Source organism: Rhinolophus ferrumequinum, chromosome 2 (assembly GCF_004115265.2).
Source record: "Rhinolophus ferrumequinum isolate MPI-CBG mRhiFer1 chromosome 2, mRhiFer1_v1.p, whole genome shotgun sequence".
NCBI classification, from domain to species: Eukaryota; Metazoa; Chordata; class Mammalia; order Chiroptera; family Rhinolophidae; genus Rhinolophus; species Rhinolophus ferrumequinum.
In genome coordinates, this window is record NC_046285.1 from 106,133,976 (window position 1) to 106,148,948 (window position 14,973).

At 51.6% G+C, this 14,973-nt stretch overlaps 1 protein-coding gene across 1 annotated transcript in view; it reads left to right on the forward strand.

Moving 5' to 3' along the window:
* The window catches only part of UMODL1 (uromodulin like 1), a 57,004-nt gene extending 42,286 nt beyond the window's left edge, over positions 1–14,718 (forward strand). The window contains 9 exon segments of the mRNA XM_033125128.1: positions 346–559; positions 2,734–2,871; positions 3,274–3,611; positions 6,681–6,826; positions 7,316–7,552; positions 7,831–7,990; positions 9,773–9,857; positions 12,314–12,516; positions 14,319–14,718. Of these exon segments, the coding sequence (XP_032981019.1) occupies positions 346–559; positions 2,734–2,871; positions 3,274–3,611; positions 6,681–6,826; positions 7,316–7,552; positions 7,831–7,990; positions 9,773–9,857; positions 12,314–12,495 (1,500 nt within the window). The 3' untranslated portion in view covers positions 12,496–12,516; positions 14,319–14,718.
* The last annotated feature ends 255 nt before the right edge of the window (positions 14,719–14,973 follow it).

The window sequence follows — 14,973 nt, forward strand, 5'->3', positions numbered from 1 at the left end:
CTCCTTCCTGCCACCCTCCTCCTCCCCGCCTTGGCTCTCAGAGGAGGGTGGCAGATCCCTAAATGCCATTGTCAGCCTCCAATCAAGGGATACGCCCCTGGATAGGGCTTTCCCTCTAATCCCATACTGACCGGCTGGTGAGGGGGAATGGGGCTCTTCTCTCTATCAGACCCCACAGGCACTGGGGACCCAGCAGGCAGCAATGGGCCCAGAACTGACTTTGGCATTGACCGTTTTGCCAAGGCCAGCCCTGCTGTTGGCTGGAATTTCAGGAACTGCCCCCTGAGGACATGTACCTGTTTCCTCTGAGCAGCGGCTCTTCTCATCTGCTCTGCTTCCCTAAAGGTGCGGGGTTCCTTGCCGGCCGCCATGCGTCAGCACCTGGACTCGGGCGGGGTGCGGCTGGAAGTTACCCGCGTCACCAACGGCAGTGTCGTGGTCGACTTCAATTTGCTGATCGTCTCAGACTTGCATGTCCAGGAGGTGTCTGCCGCGTTCTTCGCTGCCTTTCAGAATGCCTCTCTGCTGGAGGTGGTTGGGGGAGACACCGTCATATGGGGTACGTGGGGCTGGGCCCCGAGGGAGACCCCATGTCTGGAATGAGAGGCAGTGAGAGCCCAGCTCCTGCCTCTGCTTCTGAAAGAGGTCCACTGCAGGAGCCGCCCCTTCCTCCCCTGGGTTAGATGAAAATGTGAAACAGATAGGACCCTCATCTCTCTTGTTGCCACTAGGCTTTTTAGTAAACCATAAACCTTAGCGGTTCAAGGGTGACCTGCAAAGATCTCCAGTATGCCGCGCCCTGGTCGCAGGCTGCGTCCTGCCCCGCCCTCTCTGCGACCTGTTGCGAAGGGCAGAGGGCAGATATGTCCCTCTCTGCAGCCAGACTTTCTCCCAAGGAGACCCTAGTGGAAATGATTGAAAAGGAAGCAGGGAGAAACGGAACTTTGATTCTTTTCTCATGTCATCTTAGCTCGAGCTGTCAGAACTAAATACACAGGCTGGGTGGCTTAAACAACACACATTCATTTCTCATAGTTCTGCAGATGGGGAGCCCGAGACCACGGTGCCGGCCGGTTTGGTTTTTGGTGAGGGCTCGCTTCCTGACCTGGAGGCGGCCACCTTCTCGCTGTGTCCGCAGACAGGAGAGCTCCCTGCTGTCTGTTCTCATAAGGACACCATTGGAACAGGGCCCACCTTGATGACTGCAGCTAAGCTCAATTACCTCCTGCAGCCCCCATCTCCAAACACTGTCACCGTGGGGGTTAGGGCTTCAAAAGGTTAATTTTGAGGGATCACAATTCAGCCCAGAGCACATATCCTACTTGGAAAAAAATGATAAAAGACTTACAGTTACACGTATAAAAAAAATCAAAGGCAACATAGATGAATATTTTTCTGATTTTTGGAATGAGAAGGGTTTTCCAAGGTTAAAAGCAGAAGGAAAACAAGCCCACAGAAGAAAAGGGTGGAATATTTGATTCCATAAAAATGTCAATCTTTTATATCAAACAAAATACAGGCACCATTATAGAGCAAGCAACAAATGAATTTCAATAATTTGATGAAGAATTACACCCTACATATAAAGAGATAATATGCACTGATAAGAAAATACTAAGAACCCGGTAGATACATGCTGTAAAGACCCGAACAGACAATACACGAAGGCAGAAACACAAACGACTAACAAAGGTATAATAATCAAAGGCATTGCCACTAAAATGAGTGACTCTTTTGGCCCAGTTCCAAGAGCCATTTTCTAAATGACGAGACTGATGAAAGTGTGTCGTGAAGCAGGCGCTCGCCCGCCGTGCTGGTGGGAATAGAATTTGCTCACACTTCCTGGACATCAATTTGACGATACTCAGCAAGAGCTTTAAAAATGTCCCTGCGCTTTGATTTTGGGATGTCACGTCTAGGATCCTTCCTAAGGAAAACGGTCGCAGTTGGGACCATAGTTTATACACAGTGTTTCTTTAAAAGGAAAAGACTGGAAATAACCCAGATTCCCCAAGTAGGGAAGGAATCAAGGAATTGTGGCGTATCTACCCCACAGACCGTTCTGCAAGTATTGAAAACGAGTTTTGTGAAACCACGTATCCTGACATGAGGAAAGGGAAGAAAGGAGGACTGATCTTGTGTATAGAACGAGGTCTTAGCTGCGTCCTAGTCTGTATGTTAAAGGACCAGGACGAGACACATCTCCATGGGAACAGTTACATTTGGGAGGTGATCTCAGGTGGGTTTTGTGTTCTTTGCTGAGCTGCTCTGGTTTCTACCCACTTTCTTCAGCAAACCTGCATTACTGGTAAAAGCAAAGTAACTGAGCGTAGAGGTGAAAGGCAGGTGGGCTGGGGGCCTTCCACCCAGGACGGTCTTGCTGTCAGGGTCCCACTGCTGAGACCAGGGGCCAGGGGTGGGACCTGCTCCGGGGAACCCAGCAGAAGCTGCTCTGCCCAGTGCCCCTCCCAGCCCCGGGTCAGGAACCCTCCTCCCAAACATTCCCTGCAGCCTCCTGACACCTGCTCCCACCCCCACCCCTGGCAGAAAATCGGGGTGCTGCGCTGTCACCTGAACTCTGCAGAACTGGCCATCTTCATTGTCATTTGATAATTTTCAGCTTTGTTTCCTAAGATGCACTTTCCCACAAGGTCTGGAAACAGCCATCGCAGACCTGCGCTCTCACCACAACCCTCAACCTCCCTGTGACCATTGGTTTTCTAAATGTCGCAGATTACGACGAGTGTGAGAGGCAGGAGGACGACTGTGAGCCAGGGACGACCTGTCGCAACACCCTGGGGTCTTTCACTTGCAGCTGTGTTGGAGGAACCTCTGACTTCCCTGTAGAATATTCTGGAAGACCCTGTGAAGGTAACAGAAGATCCTCGTTGTCCCTTTACTGTAGACAATCTGTTCTTTTAAGGACATTTATTTGCAAAGTGATGCTTTTCCAAATGAGGTCAAGGAAATGCACTGTATAATTTTGTATAAAACAGCAAGTAAGGAATAGACACAGGAGCTGCAAAAGGAGAAAGACAGGTCCAAACGTCCTCCCTCGGTGCCTTTCACTTCAGAATTGTAGAAAGCAGCCCCTTCCCCCACGGTGTGTGTGGCTGTGGCTGGCAGGTGCAGGTCCCAGGTGTGTGCTGCTGTGGGGCGCAGGCTGGCTCTCCATACTCTAGTCACCCCGTGCCCCTCTGTGCCTGGCCAGGCTCCCATGACTATCTCTACACATGGACCCACACTTTGCTTTTGTCTCCTCGTGCCTTGCAGGCAACACTTCTGGCAACACAAGCCAGGCCCCCGGGTCCTCTCTGGCCCCTGGCCCAGAGCAGCCCCCCACTGCAGCAGAAACTAGGGCCGCCTCTGTGCAAGGTGCCAGTGCAGCCCCCCAGGGGCTGCTCCCAAAGCTGAACCTGACGAGTGCGGTCAGGGTGCTGTGTGAGATCGAGAAGGTAGCCATCGCCGTCGAGAGGCGCTTCCTGCAGCAGGAGTCCATCCCCGAGTCCTCCCTGTACCTGGGACACCCGTCCTGCAACGTGAGTGACAGCAACAGCACACACGTGTTCCTGGTAGCCGGATGGAGCGAGTGTGGAACCCTCGTGCAAAGCGTAAGTCCCGGGTGCAGCGGGCATCCAAGCTGGCCGGACCTCAATATGGGGCAGGTCCACATCTGACCCAGGGGACCAGGGAAGACTCTGCACCACGAGGTCGCTGACTCTAAGCAAGGGACCCAGTAAAGGAGTCAGGCTAGGGCCTCACTGGGGACCGAGCTACGCCCTGGAACCAGGAGGGACCTGAGAGCCCCACCCTGCAGGGGTTCTGGTGCAAAGGGCCTGGGGTAAGCCTCACTCAGAGTCAGGGTTCAAAACATCCTCCCTGTGATTCTGATGCACGGGCAGGTGCAGAGCCCCTGGGAGAGAAAAGGGGGCAGGGTCCATGTGTGCGTGTGTGTGTGTGTGTGTGTGTGTGTGTGTATGCGAGGGTGTGAGCTGGTGGAGGGTGGCAAGGGCACAGCTGTGACTGGTCGACAAGTAAGATGCTGCTCCTGCCCTGGGGGTCCCACAGGCTGTTCCCAAGGTTGAGTCAGCACCTCTCCCGCCTGTGCTGGGCGAAAAGCCCAGAGTCCCGGCTGCCGTCGTCAGCCGTCCACTCGATTCCTTTGTTTTTCTGAGTTAGACAAACACCTGGTTTAACAAGTACACTCAGTTGGGTTCAGGGCCATTCAGAGCAGAGGGAAATTCGTCTCTTATGAGCCACGCCAGCCCTGGATTCACATGAGTCATCGATGCTTTTTGACATTTGTCAAAAACTAGGATTTTCCTGAAGACTTATTTGTACAAACAGTTATGTACAGTGAGCAGGTTCTGCCTCCCTTTTTTCATTTGTTTGTTAAGCAGTTTAAATTTTATTGACCTCCAGGTTTTTTTTAAAAAAAGCAGTTAAATTTATGGTCACACCTCTAAGATGTATTACAATATACAGACCATGCAGAGTAAGCCTGTAAAGAAATGCAAATTCGTCTGCGCCCCTAGAGGTTCACTGGACTGTGGATCGTCTTCATAGATACACAGAAAGCTCTTGTGAAGCTAGAAGGGGATTGTCCAGGTTTTCTGAGACACTTTTCAGAATGACCCAAGACACAAAAATGAGCGCCGTTGTGAGGACACACGCTCCAGACTTTGTGTCTCTCCTCCAGCCCAGCGAAGATGAGGCTTCCTGACATAAAACCAATGTGCCGACCCGAGTTGGCTCCTTAGCTGAAAACCACAAGGCCCGTAAACGTCCTGCAGATAATCACTCCAAAACAAGGACAAATATAAGCCCTTTGCTGTAAGACGCAAACACAGGAGATTAGGTCTCAATTCAAAAGCGTTTAAAGGCTTCCATGTGGGACAAATCAGTTAAGAACCCGCACAGGTTTGCTCCCAGAACCTAAGGCATCTACTTGTCTCTACAAAAGAAAATGAATTCTAAACGTTAGTATGGTTTTCAATAATTCAAATGTCACTGTTTATAAGAGAACCTAGAGGGACCAGTCATATCCCATAGCGAAAGCATTTTTGAAATAATCAGTGTTACCGATGGTTGCCCAGGTCTGTTTACTAGACACACAAGGAAAATGCACCCTATAATTTCATATAAAACAGCAAGTAAGGAGTAGACACAGGAGCTGCAGAAGGAGAAGACAGCTCCAAGCGTCCTCCTCTCACTTCAGAATCGTAGAAAGCAGCCACGGCCCGTGTCAGTGCTCTGAGCGTCGCCTTACATACACACGTTTTCTTCTCAAGCCCACTGGATTCCTTGTCCATCCAATTCATGTGTCCCCTTAGTATTGTTCGTCTCGGGATTTCTATTCTCAGCAAACACTGGCCTGGCAACCTTAGCGGGATGAGATGCTTCATCTTACAGCCCACAATCTGCCACAATCTCTCGCTCTCCGAACAGTCCGGCAGCTTCCACTGTGCTTGGCTGTGTATTTCCACCACCTCCTATCGACGTTTCTTCATCGTCATCACTTTCAACCCCGCCCCTTGCTTCCTCCTTATTCGATGGCTCTGGCTTCCCAAGACCTCACACAAGATTTCCCCGGTCTAGTTGGAAACTGGAGGCCGGTGGGCGAACGTCAGTGCAGTGCCCACTGCCACCTGTCAGGCCGCTGTGCTCACCACCACAGGTAACCCCCTCCGGTGACAATGGGGGTGGTGTCAGCAAAGGGGCGTTTTTCCTGGACAGCCCACTGCCATGACAGTCAGACTCCAAGCCATCAGCCAGCAAAGTGCTCCCAACGCCTGGTTAGAACTTCAGGCCTTTTGCCAAACAAAAGACTTCATTGAGCTTCAGTGAAATGACAGCGATTTTCACAGAAATGTTCACCTTCCCCTTCCACAGTCTTCACTGGAGCAAATTGTGAAACGGCCTGTCTCAGGGTCTTCGTTTGTCTCTGTTTTTGCGTCTGGAGAAATGTCCATGGTCTCTTCGGAAAGCCCATCTTCTCGTACTGGTCCTGTTGTCTGGCGTCTTCTCTTGTTTCTGCTGACCGTCCACATTCCAAAAACCCGTCCTTACTCCCAGCTGACCTTGGGATATTTGTCTTCTGGCTCAAAACCAACTTGCTCTGCACCTTTGTTTATCGGCCTAAGTTCATGAACATCAAAGGCTGATTTCCCTGGAGCCTCATGTCCACGGGCCTTGTCACTGTCACATGCCCCAATCCTCATCAGGACCACGTTCTTCTCTTCAGTTGTCTTCTGGATTCTTGTTTCGTTGTCATTTCCCCAGACGAGAGAATTTCGAAGGAGTGCTGATTGCTTAGTCACAGACCTTAACAATTTATTTTAACTCCCGATTCCCTGGGTGAGGGCCTCGCAATCTCATTTTCAGAAATATATTTGGGGGTAAGTTGGGGAGGAGTCTGACCTATTATTTTTGGGGTGTCCCCTCATCTAGTTTGTCTCTGGTTCCCTTCCAGTGAAGAACATAGCACAGGAAACGGGCGACAACCGGTGTCATGACTTCATGCTCTCTTTGATAATTTATGTTAGGAAAAAAATCATTTGGGTTTTTATATCTGGGGGAAAAACTTTTAAAAAGACCACCCCTGCCCCCAGAGCGGGGCCCACAGCTGTGCTGGGGTCCTGCTCGGCCCGGGAGCTGGCTCATGCCCTGTTTGTGTTCAGAACATGACAAACACCGTGGTGAGGACCACGCTGAGGAACGACCTGTCCCCGGAGGGCATCATCCACCACATGAAGATCCTCAGTCCCATCCACTGCGCCTTCCAGAACGACCTCCTGACGTCATCGGGCTACACCCCAGAGTGGGGGTGAGTGGAGACGTCCTGCCCCACCTCTAGCGACTTCCTTTGGGGTTTCTGTAGGCTTCTCATCACCCGAGGACCCTTCTGAGAGACTGAAGATACAAATGGACAGTGGCCAGGACTTGACTAATTTTAGTCCCCACTTCCAACTCAGGACCAACCAGAGAAAGCCAGATATACTCCCCTAACCAATCGCACAGGCCACCCTGCTTCTGGCGAGCACCCCACAGCTTCCCCATGGTGACGCCCACCAGGGCTCATCTGAGCCTCCCTTTTCTGCTATGTAGCTGCCCCTCTGCTTGCCTTTGAGTCCCCGTCCACACAGGTGATGGGACTGAACCCCCTGCTACCGCAGCCGGGATAACCATCCTCTGCTGGTTATCGTGTGGGTGGTCTCCCTTTACTTCCACACTTGTTTGGAGTCGCTTTTTGGGGAGGCATGGGACCAAGTGGGGTCCTAGGAGGAAACCTCCTGCCAACTGCTTCTTCTTGCAGGGTTTATACCATCATTGAGGACCTCCATGGCGCTGGAAGTTTCGTTACGGAAATGCACTTATTTATTGGAGACTCTCCTATACCTCGAAATTACAGCGTGTCTGCCAGCGATGACGTCAAGATCGAAGTGGGGCTCTATAAACAGAAAAGCAACCTCAAGGTGGTCCTGACCGAGTGCTGGGCCACCCCGTCCAGCAACGCCAGGGACCCGGTCATGTTCGGCTTCATTAACAACAGGTAGGGGCTTGGTCAGCGCTGGGCACTGCCACTCCCTTGCTGGTGGCCTGCTTTGGGGTCTCTGAATTTTCAAACTAGCACGGGTATGGACCTGGGTTTTAGGTAAAGTCCACAGGAGACCCTCTCCTCTTGGGGACTGGAGAGCTAGCCGTCCTTGCCTTCCACGGAGGCTGGTAGGGGCATTCTGTGCAATCAGATGTATTGCAAGGACACTCATCTGGGAACAAGGACAGGAGGGCCGGTTTGTAACTGATGAGTCACCTTTCCTCTCCTCCCAGCTGCCCCATCCCCAACACACACACCAACGTGATCGAGAATGGGGACTCCAACAAGGCCCAGTTTAAGCTGAAAATCTTTTCCTTCATCAACAACTCCATTGTCTACCTGCACTGCAAACTTCGCGTCTGCATGGAGTCTCCTGGAACCACATGCAAAATCGTAGGTGTCGGGTGTCCTAAGCTTCTGCCTGGGCTCTTGGTCCTCATTGCCACGAGGAGCGTTGCTCTGTCATCAGAAGCCTGGGGCTTGGGTGGCCCGGGTTCCAACTTCTGGGAGGAGGTGCTGGGCCCTGTGGACGTGCCCCCTGAAAGGTAGGAAATGAGGTTTGGGCAGCAGGCAGCCCTTGCGTGGAGGACTGATGTAGTTGGATGGCAACGTAAGTCCTTCTTAAGGCCGTACCGACTACTGGCCGTTACCTCAGACCTTCCTGGTCATGATGCTGCCATGCTTCTCCTCAAGGTGACTTAATGCATATTTAGGTGTGAAGATGCTATTTTAATTTTATATTATTTGTTAGCAACCCTGGGGGAGTAGTACTGAATCCTTGCCACTGTGGTATTTAATCAGGCTCTTGTCTTTCCCTGTGTGCAGCATTCATTCTGAGATTATGAATAACCTTATATCCTCATTTCCTTAGACTTTTGACTTTGAAATATGCTTTGCAGCCCTGAGGTTTGAAGGCTCTTCTTCAGACCACAGACAGGTCTGAAGGGACTGTCACGTTGTCTGTGGCCGAGGACAGTGGAGAGGGCTCTGCTGGCTATTGCTTAGGCCACTGCAAGTTTCCCTCTCCTTTGGGGGTTAGCTTCTCTCTGATCCTCACAGAACTCCTGCAATTTTCCTGGGGGACCCGCCTTCGTGCATCAGTAGGACATGGCTAGAAGAAACCCAATGGTGGCTGATTTTGTTGATGTCACCTTTTCTCAAACAGCACATCTTCCGGAACAGCAGGGGGAAAGGGACACAGATCCCTGATGACTGCCAGCTGACGGCGCATAAGCCTGCTCCAGTGTCCACGAGCCCCTCAGAAATGCTAAGAGTATCAATAGCACAGTAGCACTTTCCCTCGGCAGGGCTGCCAGTTCTCCAATTCTTTACAATATGAGCTCCAAGTATTTCTGTCCAAGTTCCTTTAGGATGGGGACTGTCTTAGTTTCCTGTGGCTGCTGTAACAAAGCGCCGCAGACTGAGTGGCTTACGCACTAGAATTGTTTTCTCACAGCCTAGAGGCTGGAAGTCCAAGGTCAGGGTGTTGACCTATTGGGTCCTTCTGAGGCCATGAGGGAGGATCTGTTCCCAGCCTCCCTCCCTGGCTTGCAGATGGCTGTCTTCTTCCTGTGTCTTCCCTCTTTGCATATCTATGTCCAAATGTCCCCTCTGTATAAGGACACACTCTTATGGCCTCATCTTAACTTGGTCGTCTGCACAGACCTATCTCCAAAACAAGTTACATCCACAGGTCCTGGGAGTAGGACTTCAACATCTTTGGGGGGACATATGCAACCCACAGCAAGTATATAGTAAGGAGATGCCATCATGTCACTGAGCCTTCCCATAAGGCAAAGAAAGCCATCAAAAGGGACAAGTAGCTACAGCCAGCTGTGGACAAGGCAAAGGTGACTCTGAGAGCTGTGTTGAGATGTGACCCCCGAGGGGCAAAGGGGACAGTGCCGGTAACTGGAGACAGCTCCAGGGGCGGCTGCATCTCACTGCTCGGGTGGACCTCACGGGCCTCAACACTCCCTCCCATCGTGCTGGCCGGAGCTGCGGTCCACGTGGTCCAGGCCTGGCAGCCCTCTTCTCCCTGTCTGCGCTCATCCAGCCTGACTGCACGTCTCCAGCAGGAAGAAACCTATGAATCAGAATCACCCCTGGTAGGGGGTAAACTTCTCACAAACGTTGTTCAACTAATTTTGAAATTTCTCTCCTTTGCAAAAACAGAATTGCAATGCCTTTCGGTCACTGAGAAGCGGTGAGTCATCTGCAACACACCAGACGTCCTGGGGACCCCTCATTCGGTCTGACGGTGAGTGGGTGACTTGGTTTAGGCAAGTAAAGATGCAGCTACTTCCATTTTGCCGGCACGTAAGCCAAAAAGCAATTATGTGGAACATGGAGCTCTTAAGATTTTCCCAAAAGACTCATAATAGAAATAATGCCAGCTAACGTTCATGGACAGCCCCCGACTTTCCAGGGCTGCGTTTTGCTCTTCACGGGCAGAATGTAATTTGCTCCTCTTGGCTGCCCTGGGAAGTAGGGCCTATTATTACCCCATGTTGCAGATAGAAAGATGGAGGCTTCAGGAAGTTGGCACAAGTGTAACTATTGCAATAATGGAGCTGCCTGTAAAGGTTGCAAAGCCTCCTGACCCTGGATAAATGTGCCCAGGGAGTTGTTATGAGGAAGGAACTCAGGCTATCGCCAGGTCAAATTGTGTGTGTGTGTGCTTGTGTATGTGTGCATGCGTGTGTGGTGTGTGCATTCAGGTGTGTGCTTGCATGTGTGTGTACATGTGTGTGCACGCACGGGAATGTGCCACACACAGGCACTGTTTTATTTTAGGCTTGGTTAAATCAGAAGATGAAAAAGAATGGCACTTCCGTTCTCCCTCAGTATAAAACTTCCATCAACCAACTCCATTCTCTGTATTTTTGAAACTCACCATCAGTTTTCCAGGAAAACTTTTTTTTCCTTTGTGATGTATCCTATTGTTTTGAAAAAAAGAAATGGTTTGGGGAAATTGTGTGTCTTAAGACAGAAATTGTTAGCTTGTCCCCCAGTATCTGTTCTCCTCTCCTTCCATAGTCAGAGGACCCACAGTTTTCAGCTGGCCTGTGGCTGCCTGGAATAAAAACTATAATTTTTTCTATATAACCAACCTGGCAGCCACGTGTGGCCGGCCATGTGAGTAAGTTCTGGCCAATGAGAAGCTAATGGGAGTGTCCAGTGACAGCTTTCTAAGGGCCGCTCTCCTGGAAACGTGTGGTGCCCACCCTTTGCCCCGTCTCCGTCATCATTGTCCCACCCTCCTGCTGCGTGACATGCAGGTGACACGGCTGCAGCCAGCCGCCATCCTGGACCATGAAGAGCACGGGGACAGGAGCTGGAAGGGCCGCGTCCCGAGGACACCGTGGAGTGAAGCTGCTGGGCCAGGCCTGGGCTCTGACCTGCAATTTTTATGCGAGAAAGAAATAAACTTCCGTGTCCTTCGTCACTCCTACTTTGGGTTTTTCTCTTTTTTGCAGCCGCACGTTGATGGCCCTCCTTCCTCTCCGTACTGTCCTGTATGAGAACGTCTGTGTTCTTAGCTGGGGTGTGGGTACCGATCAGGACTTGGAAAGGGAGGGCTTCTCGGCTGCTGGTTGTCATCGAAGCATTTGGGAAATGACAAAACTCCCAGGTCCCAGGCCCTGGCCCGGCCTGCTAACTCAGTCTGTGGAGCTGGACTAGTCCCGGGTGTTCACACGGTTCCTCAGATACCTGCAAGCCTGGGTCCTAGGGCGACATTATATCTTCATTTTCTTAAATTGCTGAGAACTGGGGCCCTAACGTGAAATAGAATACATGTGAATTGCATTGCCATTTCTAGACGACCCACCTTATATTTACTCAGATATTACAGACTGTGTGAAAACCGGAGCGGAAAAAGCAATGGGCTTGGAGTTAGAGGAGCTGCATTGTAATATAGACTCTCATACTTAGGAGCTATGCGGTCTTGGGAAAATTATTGAATCTTCGGAATCCTTTTTATCTACTCATCCACCCATCCGTCCATCCACCCACCCACCTATCCATCCATCCATCCATCCATCCGTCCATCCATCCACCCATTCGTTATTTCTACTGTATGTCAGGCACTGCTCTTTCTCTGCAACATGAGTGTGCTACTTTATACCTCATTTTTATCCAGTCATCCTTTAATGGACACCTGGATGGTTCCCACCTCTGGCTGTTGTGAAGAGTGCTGCTATGAACGGTGTGCAAGGATTTATTTGAGTCCCTGTTGTCAGTCTTTTTGGTCCACACGCTCCTGTTCTTATTGCCTGTGGGGCAGCCTGTGCTCCTCCGTGCCGGGGAGCCTGTGAGCAGCCCCGTGGAGCTCTCCACCTCCACCTGCTCCCGGAGGGCCTGTTGCTCCCACATGGCCTCCTCCTCTTGGCCAGTGCTGACCCAGAATGTTGGGAAGGGTGAATGTTCTGGATGCTGCACTCTCCTGGGCTTGGGACACCTTCCTCGTCACCTTTGGGAACCCACAGGTACGTGGGCACACACCTCGCTGCCAGGATGCATCAGATGAATCACATCCAGATGAAAATGTTACAAAGGAGCGGACACGTGTGGAGAACCTGCTGTACCCAGACTCCATCCTGAGCCCTCACCACACCGTCTCGGTGCTGGGACCGCAGGTCGTACCAGCCCACGGAGATGCGGTCCTCCTGGTTTGGGCAGACCTCCCACCTTGTGCTGTCTCCTCCCCTACAGGTGAGGCTCCAGGTGCAAAGCCAGGGCTGGCACCCAGCTACATTGTCCTCATCGTGGTGGCCATCTTTGCCTTGGTGACGGGGGCAGCCGCCCTTCTCATCGTGCGCTACCAGAGGATGACCGGGAAGTACAACTTCAAAACCCAGTCAGATGACTTCAGCTACCAGGTGTTCCATGACTAGGAGGCCCCGGCTGCCCTGAAGGTGGGTGAGGAGCGAGACATGAGACACGTACGTCTGGTGCACGTGTCCTGCCTAAGCCACCGATGGAGGCAGCATAGTGTGTCCCAGGTGCTTTGGCAAAGGTAGATTTGTGGGCGTCAGTGTTTCGTGCCTGTGATTTGTAATAAGAAATATATATTTGGCCTTTGCCCTCTATTCCTGGCACAGAGCTCCTAAAACCCTTGGTTTCCTAAGTGATGGGAGCAGGAAAGGTGACTTTTGTTATGTTAATGAGACGACTCTTGGAAAACACCTAAGGATGGGGCTAGTTGCCTGTGTGATTAGACGGTTGGAACTTTCAGTCCCACCCCCCGGATCTTTGGGGCGGGGAGAGGGGCTGGAAGTTGAATCAAGCACCAGTGGTCAACGATTTAATCCAACAAGCCTATGTAAGGGAGCCTCCATAAAACCCCAAAAGGACGGGGTTCCGGGAGCAGTCATGTAAGACAGCCGCGGTTCTCCCGGTGAGGGTGAGGGACCAGGCGTCCAGCAGTGGGCACAGCACTGTGCGGGTCAGGAGGAAAGAGCCTTCTGGGGTCACTGACGCCTCCTGCTGGTTGAGTGGAGTGAGTGGCAGTGTATTTCACTTCACCGTGATCCTCTAATCGTAAAAAATGGCCTGCCTCGGTGTCATGCCTTAGTCTCTGGTTTGGGACCCGAGAGGTTTGGGTCATGAAGACCCTCTACTTCCTGACACTTCTCCATCCATGTCTCCTGTCAGGGGTGCTGTCGTGTGGGACATACCCCCCAATGACAGGCCCCTGCTCCCCATTTCCTCACTGGGCCCGCAACTCCCGCAGTCAAGGCCACCTTCCCTGTGTTTGGCTCCTTATTCTCTTGAGGTAACAGCTCTTGGAAACAACTCCGCAAAGTGTGGTAGATGCCTGATGCCTCCTTGAAATCAGGACATTTGTCCCCGAGAGCTCAAGTGACGCCTCCCTCCCCCCAGGTCACACAGCAGAGGCAGATCACAGCACACTTCTCTATCAGGGGACATCCCTTGTGGGGTGACTTTGTTTTCATCAGAGAAAGCGTCACCTGCTCTCCTGCCCCCTTTGCTCCAGGCGCGCCTGAGAGCTGTGTACCCGTTATCCAGGCCTCGGAACCCTTACAGCCCCGATGGAGAGGCTAGGCCAGGGCCAGCACCCGAAGCTAGTCACCTCCCTGGAGAGAGTTACAAGGGAATTTCAGTGAATTTTATTTAATATTTAAATGTGAACCACAATCATGGGGCCAACACTTGTCCTGCTAAATGTCCAAGGAAGCCCGGTGTCTTGGTGTCGAGGCTGGGCTGGGCTGGATGTCCCCTCCTTGAAATCAAAACACCAGAGGCAATGTTGGCCTCTCTTCTTGTTTTCCTGGGGCTTTGGAAAAACAGCTATAACTAGATCTCACGTTCTTGCAAAAATCTGTTCTTTGAAAAACATCAACCCCCCACCCTCCACACACCAGGTTGGCACCCGGCACGGAGCCCCACTTCGGGGGGGGTTCTGCACGGATAGCACAAAGGCCCTGAGGATGTGGTCCAGCTCAGGTGTGCGCCAGGCACACCTGTCCACTGCCGTGCAGCAGCTTCACTCACTGGAGCCAGGTCACAGGCACCACGTGTCCGGTTCCGCTGTGCCTCCTGGGGGTCACTGCCCGTGTCCCACTATCCAGCCAGCCCAGAAGTTGTGTCCTCGGGTTGGTGACAATCCTCTACTACCATACTCTGGGGGTTTGCCTGTACGAGCCTCTCCTTTGCTGCATGCAAACTGACCCAGGTGAGCTCCTTCCTCATGCAGGTAGCTGTGAATCAAGCTCGGTTCTTAATTCATCAAGCACTGATGGAAACCTCTGTCCCACATCCAAAGTTTGGATGAGCCCCCAAGACGCTGAAAAACACAAACTTCACCTGCTCCCAGGACGCCTGTCGACTACGTTAGATCCCAGACAAGCAGGCAAGTGAGAGAAACTGTTGGAGAAGTGGGCAACGTGTTGGAGACGCCTGGAGCTCCAGACACAGGGATCATCAAACTAAGCGTGAATGCAGCTCTACCATCATCCAAATCTCCTCCCCAGCCCCAGAGCTCCCTTTACCATCCAAATTGGTCAAAGTGGCCCTTCTTGGTTTTGCTCACCACTGACATCCATCCATCCATCCATCCTCTATCCTCCATCCTCCATCTATCATCCATCCATCCATCCATCCATCCATCCACCCATCCACCTACCTATCCATCTATCTATCCATCCATCCAGTCAGCCATTCCACACTGTTAGTCAAATACACAATAGTCTTCATTTGCAAAGATATTTGACAGTGCACTTGAAGTTCTTTTAACAATAGGTCAATAATAAATATATTGCTGGTGTTATGTTTAGTAGAATATGCTCTAACTTTTCTCTTGCATCACCAGGATATTGTTTTTATTTACACAGCAGTGACTCAAAAGGCAC